At 37.3% G+C, this 15059-nt stretch overlaps 2 protein-coding genes across 3 annotated transcripts in view; one reads left to right on the top strand and one right to left on the bottom strand.

Annotated features, from left to right (window-relative positions):
* Positions 1-2945, top strand: part of LOC120530376 (EMILIN-2-like) — a 103111-nt gene extending 100166 nt beyond the window's left edge. The window contains exons 8-9 of the mRNA XM_039754841.1: positions 684-818; positions 2293-2945. Coding sequence (XP_039610775.1) covers positions 684-818; positions 2293-2630 — 473 coding nt within the window. The 3' untranslated portion in view covers positions 2631-2945. The remainder of the gene's footprint in view (positions 1-683; positions 819-2292) is intronic.
* Positions 2946-12409: 9464 nt separating this feature from the next.
* lpin2 (lipin 2) overlaps positions 12410-15059 on the bottom strand; it is a 112974-nt gene continuing 110324 nt past the window's right edge. For both annotated transcript variants that reach the window (XM_039754840.1, XM_039754839.1), the window contains exon 20: positions 12410-13733. In XM_039754840.1, the coding sequence (XP_039610774.1) occupies positions 13589-13733 (145 nt within the window). In that variant the 3' untranslated portion in view covers positions 12410-13588. The remainder of the gene's footprint in view (positions 13734-15059) is intronic.

Here is a 15059-nt window from a genome sequence, read left to right as displayed (position 1 = left end):
TTTGTTTGCCTTTCTTATATTTCCTATTCAGGAACGTTTGACACAAGTGGCTGTCCTGTCATGTTAATCATGTTGGCCACATCTGTTACCAACATATTCCTCCCAAATAAGAGAAATTCAGAAGATTGCATGAAATACTTCTTATAAATTCTTCAGATACTGATGGGTTTGTGAAATGAGTACACCAAAACTTATAACAAAAAATATGACAATAGGGAACACTGCATACATACAAATATGAAGAGCCAATTCATGTACTAGCAGTAGTAGTAGTTAGTAGCATTGTCACATGTAGGGAGTTCACTGAAATTGCATGTCCAGCCTACATGCAACATACAGGATATTATCTCTGGCGCCATGATAAACAAAATGCATGCAAATACAGAACTTCAAGTTATTTAATAAAAAATACAAATCAGCTTTTTTTTGAATGTGAAAACAATTGTTAATTTAAAACTGATTTGCACTGACCCTGAAAATTGTCTTTAGTTATGTAAATTATGTTGGGTAAAGTGTGACAATAAGTCCAAAATAATAATTTAGTTGGAAACTCACGGGATGAAATATTGTCATTGATCTGGGCGCACTGACCGAATTTTGGAAATTTCCTGTTAAGTTAGTGAAGTGAAAATGTGATTAGAGTCGCACAACTGACTGCCTGTTAATATCTTCATTCTCTACAGGAAACAGTGCTTATGGAGCAGAGCCATTCTCCTTCTCCGTCGGCCTCACTCAGAAGCCTTTTCCTGGTGACTCTGGGGTGGTCCGCTTCAATAAGGTCCTTGTCAATGATGGAGGACACTATAACCCGCTCACAGGTATTTTAAACCTGGTAATGGAGTCATGTGTTCTTTACCTGGCCCTTTATTCCATACCTTGTTAACTTGAGAGCAAACTGGTAAAGAAGGTGAGGTGTTGATTGTGGAATGTATTCATTATTTTATGTTTAGGGCTATTGACAAGTGTGGATTCTCGAGGATGACCGTTTATTGGAAGACCTGATCATATTATGTTTCCATCTATTTATTAAATGACATAAAGTCATGATAAGTTAGTGGTGTAAATTAAAATTTCCCCATACAAAGCAGTTGAGTGACTTGTAGAGGGTTCTATGGTGGGTCAGTGGTAGGGTGGAAGCTACAGCCTACTAAAGGTGCCAGAGAGCCACAAAAGCCTCAAAAGACCAAAGACAGAGGAATGGATAACACAAATCATTCAAATAAAATGGATAAAACTGGCTTCCAAGGCCAGAAAGGTTGAGAACCACTGATCTAGAGGAATGTTACCCAACCATTAGTCCTCAGACTGGTACCGGTTTGTGGAAATGTTTTGCCAATCTGCGAAATTCAGGGAAGGCACATATATTAGCGCAGTTATTCCCAACTGCTGGTCCATGAAAAGAAAACTAGGAATGTCACCAGTCTGTGGTGTCCTTCACTGTTAATGAATCCAGAAGCTCAAAACTCAAAAACTCAACCTGCTTTCTAATCTAATATTCTAATTGTAGCCACTCAAAACTCTACAGAGGAACTTGCTCTCCAATGTATTGTTAATAAATTGAGCTGCACGAATCTCCGAAAGGAAAGTCCTTTCTGATGTAATGGGATCGATCAAGCCGCTTGGAACTCCTTTGATATTGCTTGCGATTCTGGTAAAGAGTAGTTATCCAAGTGAGGAAGATTGATCATTTGCTAATACTTCTAACTCTTAAGAGTAGAACCAAATTTGAATCATGCAGAGATTTTTGAGCCGGTTAGGATCGTTTTCCTAAGATGCTTTTTCCGAGGTGCTTGAGAAATATGGGCACTGGTGGTCGCCTGAAGGTGATGAGAACCCTCGTCACCAGCTGTCTATTCTTTCCTCTTCAAAAAAACAAATGATAAAAAGCGCGGTGCTGGCCTCTGGCTTTCTGTCTTTCAACCCTTTTGTGTCTTCCCATCAGTTCCCTTTAGACTCTTAGATTAGGTTCAGTATATATATTTTTAACTCAGTTTATTACATTGTCTAATTATTTTTTACATTATTTTAGTAGTTGACTTTACTTCCATGGATGGCATCATGGAGGTTGATATGGTGTATATTGGCCTGGTCTTAACAAATTCACTCAGTTTCCTTTTTGTACCGGGTAATATGGCATCTCATTGAGGTACTGGAATGAGTTATGATGCTATGATAGCTGGATATTCCACCCAATTGCAGCCAGGATGGGTCACAGATTTGTGTGGTCCCGTAATGGAGTGAAGCAGATTGATGTTTACCTCACAAATGTTTCATTTTATTTATTATTTGCAGGTATTTTCACAGCACCTTACAATGGGAGATACCTGTTTGGTGCGGTTTTGGCCCCAGAGCGTGATGAACGTGTGGAAGCCATGCTATTAGTCTCCAATGAAAGTGTTGTGCGACTGGATACATCCGGCTATAGAAGAGAACTGCTCGAGTACAATAAACCACGTTTAGTGAGACAGGCCTGTGGTGGTGTCGGCTCTTTCAATGTAATTCTGAACCTGAAGCAGGGAGATGAAGTGAGTCTAGTGTTGACAGCCGGCAAGCTGGCTTATGCAGAGTCCAGTGAAACCTTTTCCACATTTAGTGGTGTCTTCCTCTATCCGCCTACAACCCAAAGATAGCAGAGAAAAGAAAAACCGAGCCGAAATACAGTCTGTTAGATCCAAAGGAATTTTTTTGATACCGTAAATCCCAAAAGTTGGATGTTCAACCACTCGACCCTCCTGTATGATGATGTCTTCTATTGTCAGGACAGCAATATGGATTGTGCACTGCCCCACAGAGCTGCTGTACTGTTCGTTTGAAATGCATTATTAAGCCACACGCTGTTCAGAATGTCACAGAAATATCTTCCTTGATTAGTTCTCTAATATTTTGAGTGACAGGAGCTTCAAAGTTAGGGGCAAAATTCCACTCAAATGACTGTACTGTACAATGCATTTTATCAAAAAGGGCAGACAAATGTTTTATTTATTATAAATTATACGTATTTCATTCATATCAGCACACATCCTCTATATTTTACCTAAATGCTATTGTGTACTTTAAAACTTTGTATTTTTCTTTTAAGAATTATATGTAATTAAAGTTTTTTTTTTTAACAAAACTATTCATTTTCTTGGTTTATATTATTTTGAATCTCCTTTAAAGGTAATTGTAAACACTACATACCAGAGATGTGACTTGATGTGACATGACTTGGACTCGAGTCACAAATTTAATGACATCAGACTCGACTTGACAAAAATCAAAAAAGACATACAACCTGACTTGAATTTAAACAGTAACGACGTTGACTTCCATCTTGTGATTCGAGATCACTCGAGTGCCATCCCACACTCCTTTGCACGCCAGTATGTAAATGAAGGCAGAGAGAAAGTACTGGAAACATGCTCCCACAGATTAAGCAAATAAACAGCAAAGATTATAAAACCGTTAACAGAGAAAGAATTGCAATGTGTAAAACTGTGGGAACCTTAAACCTCATTCGACATTTGAAGCTACATAAAGAATGGTAAGGTTGGTTTATGTAGTAATTAGAATTAGTGAGCTACAAGTAAGCTACAGCTAAGCTGTAAGACAGATCTGCAGCAGGTTCGAAGTCAGCTATTTCATCTGGAGGAAGTGCACCTCTGACGCTTTCAAACACTTCAGGATTTACTGGTAGGACTGTGGATAATTTCTTTTGGGAAAGCTTTTTTTTGTCACTTCCATTCATCCACAAGTTTTCTTCATTTACCTCTCATCAAACCATCACTTCCTCCATTCTGGACTGGTTTCTGACTTTGTAAATACAGTTTGGCATGTTTGTCTAGGCTCATGAGGTATTGGAAATATTTTGTGTTATATGTGATAACACAGCCAGGTTTAAGCATTTCTTCTTCTGTATTATCTGATTTAATTGAATGGGTGGTTGGTTAATTAGAATTTAGTATCGGATTAATCTACCCCATAAATAATAGCTGTCAAAAGATTGAAAAAAAAAAAATTTTAAACCCCAAAATGATAAGACAATAACTGAAGGTAAAGTTTAGAGGCTAAGAATCTTTAAACCAGAGCATAGTAATGATAAGCCCATGCAAAAAAAGATTTTTCTGAATATCCAGAATCTTGGACAACCTTCTAGCAAATGACCTTTATACTCTTGTGGCAATAGTGTCATGTGTCACTGACTTTCAATTATTCAAACATAGCAATGCAGAAACAATTACATAAAAATGTGAAAAATAAAACAGTGTTTTGATTTAATGAGGAAAAATATTAACCTTAGTCATATGGAAAGTAAAAATAAAAAATTACAATAAAACCAGATTCTGCATAACAACAAAATGTCAACATGGGAAAAGCACAAAAGAAATTTAATTCAGAGCACAATCGTAATGGTAGCATTTTTATTATAATTGCTCAAATTTGTGAATAAAAATGAGAAACCTCAAATCAGCATTTGGCGATCAGTTATTTGGAGAAACACCAGACAGTGAGGCCCCTGCTTTGTTTTCAGACCTCAGAAAATATTGTTTTGCCATTTGCATTGTTCCTTATTTATGCATTGAATCCTTCTCAAAACCGTGTTTTCATGTCTTGATCATTAGCATTGAAATTCTTAAGCTTTCCATCCTGCTCACCTCTAAGCTTGTCAGATGTCCATCAAAGTGAGGGCATGTCCTTCTTTTTGGCCTCATGCAGTCTTGTTCAATATGCAAAACTAAAAACTTCAAAAATGTCCAACTTTTGCATGGTGTAACAGCATTATTTTGTTACAAGAAAGACTCAGTCGGTGTGCATCGACACCAGAGCCATGAACTCCATGAGGGAACCCCTCCTTCACCTTGGCTCCTTGACACAATAAGGGTATATCAGCCCAGTCAGAGCTCCAATGGAAACGTTTAACTATGTGCTGAAAACTCCACATCGCACAGACAATGCAGAAGCCAACAAAAACAGCTGTGTTCCTTTGTCCTCCTTTCCTGCTTTTTGTGACCTCCTTTGGTTGCTCACATATCACAATAAAAGCTGTGCAATTTCCTATGAAAAGAATTTCCTCTGATTTCTCGGTTTTGTAATTGATTTGACAGGAATCTTCAAATCTTGTGTAAACCACCTGTAATTATGGCCAGCATAATATGTGCTCAGGTGATGTTCAAGAACTTTTTCACATAAGATATGAAACAATTAACAGAATGTAATTTAAATGCAAACATAAAAATTCAAAACTCTTTCTTCCCATTTTAAAAAGGAAACAGTTGCTAGCTGTTTAGTGTGACAACCATTAAGGAATGCATGCATAACATTTACTGTACAGATGCACTAATATTTTTATGAATTTCAAAAAAACATTATAAATTCTATAGTTTCTTTTTCTTTAAACAAAATGCAGACTATTAATAAAACAGCAACCATATTTTGAGCATCTTGTATGTCTGTGGTAAAACATTCTGTGTAAGCCAAGAAGGAGTGGACCGATTCAAACTGTTACGACAGGCTGCTGTCGAGAAAAATAACCAGGAGAAGGTTACATGAGGCAAGAACTGTAGTCAGATGGAAGAAGATTGAAGCCAGAAGAATACAAATGGGAAGGCAACCAAAACTTGAGGACAAAATGAGAATCAGTAGACAAAATCAAAAAATCAGAAGTGGTCTCCTCTTGACTTTCACGTATACTCAGATATGGGGATGGATATTTGAGGAGTAAACCGCAAGACAATGATTATATTTTTATATTATGTACATTAAAGAACCACCAACAACAAATCAAATTAATAATATATTGAACAATTATTATAAAAGTAAAGTTGAATAAATCAGACTCTACAGCTGCATGAATGAAAGGTAAACTACCACTTCTGGTTAGCGGAAATAGCCCAAAAGTTGATACAATAATACTTGTATACAAAATTTGATTGACCTAAGTGAAAGCGTATTCAAATTATCATGTTTACACAAACATGCACACAAACATAATACCAAAAATGGTATTTTCAGACTCAGGGAGGTCTGAAATGTCAAGATTCATCAAAATCTTGACATCAAATCTTTGGACGATTATAATACTTTCCCTATACTTCATATATGAGAAAGTAAAAAGGAGATCAGAACCAAAAATAATGGCTAGGGTATAGCGGCAGTTGAAACTAACTACGCTAGAATTCATGAACAAAGAGTTTATGAAGGGATAAAGAATGATGTTACCACCGCAATATTTATAGCATAGCATTCCATGACGTAATTGATGTGGCGACTGCAGTCACATGATGCATTAAGCTACGTCACATAAATAAACAAGTTTTCTAATTTGCTTCAAAACACAATCTCAGAAACAAATGCTACAGGATAAAAAAACCCAAAACCGACAATAAATGAAAGAAACATTAACTGTTACACCTAAAATAATTTTAAGCCAACTCGTTACTCGCTGGTACTCGTTTGTCTTAAGAGCTGATTAGATTTTAGGTAAATTCCAATTAATCAACTTGAGTTTTAAAAGTTCAAATTTTTTAATGAGACCAACAAGAAGTCATATCATTTCACAGAAATTTGCAAAATTTGCTATACCTATTTACGAGTTTGAAAGAAAGACTTGTGTGAATTTTGACTTCAATTGAAATCTCAAGTTTTGAGCTTTTTACATTTTACTGACGCAGCAGTCACAGTATCTAAACTCTAATTATAAACATAGATTACAAAATATATACCATATACTGTAATCAAGTTGAAAATAAAATAGTCTTGCTGGCCACTTCAGATATTCTTTCCCACCAAATAATATTATGATTTAGTCTCTCAGCTAAAGCGTAAAGAAGTGACTGAGTGAAATATGGTTAACAAATAGAAATTGCAGTATGGATGGCATCTGGCCCTTGCAGAACCCTAAACACTCAGTATGCCGCCTACTGAGGTGCTCAGGGGAGTGCTTGCTTCACTAAACCAGCCTTATGAAGGCTAGAAATTTGCACCTGACTTCAAAAACTAGCTCCTGTGAGAAAAAAAAACAACAAACCAGTAAGGAGAGCGACAACAGTGTATTATGTGCAAAAAAACACAAAGTAAGGAGAAAATCTGAAGGCAACTGAAGTAATTAAACGATGCTTGAAGGGCTGTAAACAGGAAATGCTACAAAAAGTGGGAGTCTTCACAATCTGTCTTGGTTGTCCTATTTAGTCAAGTAAAGCTGTGGATCAAGACACACTCGTACACGAAGGAACATGCACTTGTGTCTAGTAAGGGCTGCGGTAGCGACGTCTACATCCACCCATGAAACATCAGGGAATACACCAAACAAGGGAATGGCAAAAAGGCCAAAAATGTGAACAACTGAACAAGAAATACCTATGGGGACTGCTGAAGCTGACAGAGAGAGGGAAAAGTCTGCCTGTGGACCTTTCGTATTTCTAAACGCATTTTCAGGAATATTAAAAGAGCACTACTGTACTGTATTCTCACAAAGAATCTTATACACATGTGCTCTCTGTCTTGTGTTCATTATTGCTTGAGTGTTTTCAGGTCCCATGATGATCCTTAATTGAAGTAGGTGGACTTGAAGATGAATGGATGAGTGTTACCATGGGGCCTAAGACACAGTCCTACACAGCTTGGCCTACCAGCATAGATACATTGAGATCCACCACCAGTGTCATCTTGTTGGTTAACTGTCTTCTTTATAACCAGAAACTCTCACCATTTAACAAAGCACAAGATGTGACTTTGCTCTTAAAACAGAAAGGAGATTTCACCCTCTCCTGCAATGGTTGCAGGCTCTTAACTGTACCCTATTCCATTTGGAGGTGTCTGGCTGGCCAAAAATCACATAAGGCCATGATGATCAACCCTGTGGAATTCACCAAATGTGTATTGGCCATAGGGGACACACATATGACCTTATCATGTCAGTTGTGTGACGGTTGGATGAGGTGAGTTTGTGTCCACAACACTGGGATGTGTAAATACTGTGCTGCAGAGGCCCAAACCAATGTTTTCCTTTACATCAAAATCAGTTGCTGCTTTGTGTCTGGAACACATCATAAGTTTGATTGTGCTTTATATTTCCTTTTTAGTGACAGTGAGCAATTTACTCCAATTTACGTTACTGCATGTTTGCATTGTCTGTAATTCATGGGGTTTCTTTTAATTCGTAAGGAAAATGCCAGGACTGAGAGTGTGGATGTAGTCTGCTCAGCCTAAGCCCAAAGAACAAATATGGCTCCAGCAGGGTCATAGGGTCAGGGTCAGAGTCAATATGTACATTCTCTAGGGTCAGAAGATAAAGGATAAAGTTGGGTGCAATGGCAGATGGGTGATAGGCATGTGTGGTACAGCTCTGGGCCTACTAGTCCTTGGCACTGAAGTTGGACTCATGGGTAGTGATAAGTAAAACAAGTAAGCTTTGATTTGCATACAGCATCACAGGTGATTTCACAATCTACTATGTAGTCAGGAACCACTGCTATGATACTGGAAGACTTGGGCAGTGCTCATCACTTTTAAAAAGGGGGGACAGAGAGTGTTTTCTACTTATCAAACAATCATCAACTCCAACTTTCAAGGAAAGCCCATACTAGGTACCAGGGTGGAGTCTCAGCTCTATAATCTAACTTCAGATCAATAAGGAGCACTGCAGATTTCCTTTTGGCTACAGAACAACAGACCAGGGGCCTCATGTATAACGCCGTACGTAGAACTCACACTATAACATGTCGTAAGCACAAAAGCCGAAATGTGCTCACGCACAGAAAAATCCAGATGCAGGAATCTGTGCGTACTCCAACTTCCACGTTCTTCTGCTACATAAATCCCGATCAGCATGAAAACTAACGCTCGTGCACGCGCTTTATGTAACGCCCCAACTCCTCCCAGAATTACTCCGCTTTGAATATGCAAATCAATATAAATCGCCCTTAAGCTCAGCCTTCTGTGAAAAGACAATGGGAAAAGCACGGGGAAAATATAAGAATTTCAGCGAATACCAAGTGGAGGCAAAGGAAAAACATACTATTTGTTCAAATAAACCGTGGTATAATCAACAAAAGGAAGTTGATCAAGTGACATAGCGTGTTGGAGAAACTTGAAAGCTCACATTCACAAAATCGCACAGTGCCGGAAATAAAAAAGAAGTCACATATCAAAGTCGCCGTGAAAAGCGAGTTGTAGCCCACTGTCTGAGTGTCATATGAAAGCTTATTAGGGTACAGAGAAAAAAGGCACACAGTGGGGAAAAAGCACGAAATGTCAACTTCAATCTCGACATTTCCACTTTAATCACGTAGTTTATTTTGTCATTAAAGTAGAACATCATAAACTTCATCTTAAAATCGTTTAATTAACCAGTTTCTCAAATCACATTGTAATTAAAGTAGCACGTTAAATGCTTTGTTTTGTATTTGATTTTCTATGTGATCTATGTGTGTGAATCACTACTTGCTTCTTAAACAGGCTCTCTTCCTCCAACTGGACACAGAGTCCATTACATTCGTGATATTACAGCTCTCTGAATAACTAAAATACTGAGATGTATACGTGATGTCATTTTCATGATGATAGAGTTAAAGCACGTTATTAAACATGTGTTTCACTTGATGAAATAATTTATTGCAGCAGTACTCAGGGCGGCTCTAGGCTTGTGGTGGCACTGGGCAGAGGAAGAATGGTGGCTCCTTAAGCCCGCCAATGTCATGCACGGTGGATGGCCACGTCCGTTGCAGACACTGCATAGCCGCCTTGTGCTCATGACACAAGCATTTAACTTTTGCCGAAATTTGTTGCTGCGTTTTTTGCTGTGTTGTTATTTTCTCTTTCTGTTTTATATTCTATATATATTGGCGTAGATGTCACTGCAGTCAGTGCTTTTCTTTCCCCAAGTAACCGATCACCATACAATCAGCTCTGTAATAGAAGTTAAGCCATCTGTAAGCTTAGCGCCGATTCTTCAAAACGTTTAAAGAACATTGAAATATCTTCGTAGTACATGTTTAATTATTCTATCCTTCACGCCAGTCCCAGTGAAGAATATAGATTATTTAAATGAAGTTAAAGTTTTATCTGTATAATTTAACAAACATATTTTGCTGCATTTCACCTTAAAAATGATATCGTCATCATATGTAAATACGCGCTTTATAAAGTGGCTCAGGTTGTGTGATATTATAACTATAGTGCAAGTTTACAGTGGGGTGATTGTACTTATAAGTACAAACAGTTCTACAAGGAGCAATTGATTGACTGCATTTAAAGTTCTTGGGATTAAACTGTTTCTGAACCGCGAGGTCTGTACAGGAAAGGCTTTAAAACGTTTTGCCATGGCTGAGACAGCGTGCCCTTGAAGCTGTATACCGATAATTCTCTTTCCGATCAGCTGCTGCTGTGATTCACACTCAGATACAGTGATATAAATTACTCCGGGTGGTGCAGTGAGAGTAATATGGAAAAAGATGATCCGCTGTGGCAACTCTTAATGGGAGGAGCTGAAAGAAGAAGAAGAAAAATAAGAAGAAGAGAAAGGTGCAGTGAGAGTAACAACGCTAAAGTAGCTATGGTATTTGGAATACTATGGCTGTTCCCTGGACCATTATATTGTTACGAAGTTAATTACAATCAGATGCATTACACTAATAAACAATATGCGGTTAGTTTCGGTGTATTTATAAAGCCGCGTCATGAAAATAATGAGTATTCACAAAGAAACAGTAACATTGCTTTGACGCTTGGTGCCACCAGTCTGCAAAACTGAGCGGAGAACTTGCGTACGACAAGGCATGAGGTACCGTGGAAAAGTGCGTGGCTTTACGCCAAGTGTAGGTTTTATACATCGCGATTTGAACGTGGAAAAGTTCTTACGCAACATTTCTGTGCGTACGCACCGTTTATACATGAGGCCCCAGGTGTTTGACTAATGCTATATGCAAGTTGCAGACATAACTTATGACTGTGCATCTCCTTATTTTTTCTTGTAGAAGACAATGCAAGAGTGTGGGTTACAGACTGTAAATTGAGCATAATGCAGTATATATAGTGTTAGAACTCTGGTAAGGGGACATCTTGACTTCTGCTCAGGATTAAAATGAAGAAGACATGATTCTATACCTGAGATATGGACAGTATTTAGTCTGGGAGCCAATGAGTTACACTGCTCCTATTTATGGATGATGCTATCCGCTTGGCCTCATGAGACTGTGATCTCCAACACACACTGGGGTCTTTTACAGCCAAGAATGACAGTTTTGGCATGACAATCAGTACATGAAAATCTAATGTCAATGTCTCCTCTCAAATAAGAGTGGCTTGTAGATTAGGGAGTCTTTTAAACAAGTTGGGGTATAAGTAAGGTAATAGCAAGACTTACCAGTGAATCAGTGTAGTGACAGCAGTTTTACAAATTCTGTACAAGGCTGATGCCATATTTGAAGCAGGTGAAGACAAATTTACAGGCTGCTTTACAAGTGTCCCAAGGAGGCCAATATAGGAGTGTAATACAAATGGTTCTAACCAAAGTAGATGATGGACAGCTATAGTCTGCAAAACCAGATAACCTTAGCAATCCCACTACAACTGAATCCAATGGCAAAGAAGAAGGAAGTGGATCCATCAGTCTCCTGTGACATGCAATTACTAAAAAAAACCTAACAACAAATAAGAAATACCACACAGACTAGATACACATAATTGTGTTTAATTCACTTTTATCCAAACAGAATTATTTTAACATTTCAACATGGTATATATAGTTTTTGTAAATATCAAACTAGCAGATTCTTTGACATCATTCAACAAAAACAGATCAAGAAATTATAAGTGTGAATGAAGCACTGAAAAAAGTTTTTAACACTTACTGAAAACAGACATTTTCAGTCAAAACCAATACTCCAAAGAGGTATAACAGTAGTCTGAACAACATATTTATTTCCTACATATATTAAAGTTCAAAAAATAAGATTAGTGTGCTTTCAAGGCACAAGTATATAACTTTCATAGAAAGAATGACTTCATTACACTTCGCTGTAACATTGTCGAACTGAATGACATAAAATACTTCACTGGTAGATGAACTTACAGTGCTGCATAAACTAGTTAGTTCATGATATACTGAAGACATTTACAAGTAGTTACAAATTTCCATAACACACAATTATTGTATTGTGCTTCAACGTGGTTTATCCTTCTAAAGATCTGGCAACAGGACTGCTAAATCACATTTTCCTAATTAGAAGCAGAATCAAATAGAGTAAATGTCTTTCTCAAGAAAGCATTTTGATAAATGAATTCTACAAGAACTGGGGAAGAGAAAGTAATTTGGGGATGAGATTAACATTTGCTTTGTGGAGCAAAACATGTACATGTGATATTCTGTATAACAGTAAAGAATGTACAGTATTTAAGACACTATACTGTGGGTATTCACTTTTTAAAATAATTTCTAGAAAGGTCAATCATTTTGTTATTCTCCTGTAAGACTACCCACTTATAGGCCAAATAATGTAAGATTAAAAATAAGTAGCTTGCCTTAAACACACTGAGTACCAGTTATGCTTTTGTCAGATAGCTCGAGGGCTTCGATTGTCCATATTAATCTTTAGAATTGTTTACATTACATTTTGCAACATATCAAGAACATCAGAGTTGTTCACTAAGCAACTAATTAGAAGGGGCGGTACATCAAAACGAACTTTACCGCTTTGTTATTAGTTAAGCAGCAGGATAGTGGGTGGCCCAGGAAAACCATTAACTTCTTACATAAATACTGCCTGTGTTCAACATATGTAGCCCATGCACTGATCCATGTGAATAAAACTCACACAAACTCAGCACACTAATCATGGCTTCAAACAAAATGTCAGCAGATTCATCATATTCTGGGACAGATTGAGTTTGTTACATGCTTACGATTTATTCCTATGTGGAGAATTAAAATGGTGTGTTCTTAAAATGCCAACATTAAATGGATGTTTAATACATCCTTAAGATATCCTTCTGTCTGTTGTGCTAATTCATTCCAGCCCCTGCAAAGATGACGACATATACTATTTATCTGCCTAAATTTTAACTTATAATTGCTATAAAAATATAAAGTGCAAACAAGAAAATGGACTGTAAAAATGTCAAAGACAAAAATTGCATTCCAGTAAATACTAAGATGGTCTTTTGTAAACAATTTAAACCTTCTTTAAGGTGTTAAGTTATGTACTTCTTTTGGTACTTACTAATTGGGAAAGAAGATGTATAAAATATCAGAGATTTTGCTTCTTCTAATAAACACAGCCAGGGAAGGAAAATATTCACTGTCTGATAAATTTATGATAATCTTTTGATAACACTATGGGGCATTAGCAGCGCAGGGAATGCCATAGTTTCTGAATACAAATGCAATAAATCTGAACGGAACAAAAAGTAACATTGTGATCTGGTATCCAAAGAAGAGCACTGGAAAATGCAAGCAGAGCATTAACAATACATTTAAGAAAATCATTATCATTTGATAAATGCTTCGTATGTCCTTAATTGTTCAAGACGCATTGATCCTTCCATTTATACAGTTTGTACTGACGCTAGAATATTGTGCACACAATTGCAAATACTGACAGTAAAATGATATTTAAACCAGATCATCCATGTCGATTTCTGGAACTGGTTCTCTCCAGTAGCAGAAGGAGCTAAATTCAGGAAAACTGAATGCAGAACTCTGTTCTTTGTTTAGCAGTGGAAAAACATGTTCAACCAGCTCACTCAGCCTGCTGTACCTGTAAAATACACAATTAAACTAGTGATATATCATATAAAGGGAATAATTAATGTTAAAATATTAATCATAAATAGGAAAATTGTGGTTTATATCTCATAAATAAGTAGAATTTATTATCTTTTTAGTAGCACAATTGGAAGGTGGAAATCCTCCACTTTCCAAAAACACCACTGAGGCCGAATTATAAAGATTATCATCAAATATTAACTAAAAATGGAGGAATAAGCACAAAAGTAGAAAAGCGCAAATTACCAGAACAGAATGAAAACCCTTCTGCATCTGTGGGCCCGCCTACACAGATCTTAAAGCCCTGTTGACCTCATGGAGAGGATTGCTCGTTTCCCTTTCAATCCACTCCAGAACTCTGCAGCATACGACTTCTTTACTTAAATGCAGGTGGTGGTGTTTGGATGTGTTAGATGGGAGGCTGCTCTACCAGTCAATGAATGTCTGCAGCATCAGGATTGAATATCTACAAGGATCATTACCATAGTCCATATACAGTTGTTTCACTGTGACACCAGGCAGGATTCAAGGCTTGTTCACGTACGCGCATTTAGTAATAGCACTCACATGACTGTGATTTATTAAGGGCAAACTGGATAGAAATCTGTGTATGCCAGGTTTTGTGCACATTTTCCTGTTTTTTGGTGCATACGTTTTCATGCTCTAATTCATGTAAAGTTTTAAAAAGAAGATTCCCAATACCATACCTATAGGTTGCTTCAGTTCTTGCTTACTTTCCACTCATGGACCATGTTCTCCCACCGAACAGGTTGGAGGATGTTGATTATCCTCCATCTAGTGCTCCTAGATCCTTTTGTAAAGAGGCATAACAAAGCTCTTACCCTTTTTTGCTTGGATTTTCTGTCTAATGTCCATCTAGTTGAGACAGGGGATATCACCGCTACTGTTAGTGCCCTTTTTGCCTACCACTGCCATGATGAAGTACATCATAACTACCAACTCCTGCTTTCCTCTCTTTCTTTCCCTCTCCCCATGAATGGGTCATACTGAAAAGCTCATTGACTTTTATTTATTTTTTTTTTTTTTAATTAATTTTATTGTAACCATTCCATACAAATTGATCAATTTTTACAAAGAATAGGATTGAAAACAAGTCGACCCCACCCCTGAGAGAGAGAGAGCATGGCCAACGGGGTAAAATTTAAGGCTTGTAAACATACCTAAATTGATGAGTTTGATAGGCCAATAGAGATGAATGGAGAAGAAAAAGAAATAATTGCTTCCTCTGTGCTTTAGGAGCTTATTCTAAAATATTATTGATTAGATCCTGCCATGTTTTGAAAAAAATCTGTACAGA

The sequence above is a fragment of the Polypterus senegalus genome, chromosome 5 (assembly GCF_016835505.1).
Source record: "Polypterus senegalus isolate Bchr_013 chromosome 5, ASM1683550v1, whole genome shotgun sequence".
In the NCBI taxonomy this organism is placed as follows: domain Eukaryota; kingdom Metazoa; phylum Chordata; class Cladistia; order Polypteriformes; family Polypteridae; genus Polypterus; species Polypterus senegalus.
Note: the sequence above shows the minus strand (reverse complement) of the source record. Positions and strands in the feature narration are given on the sequence as shown.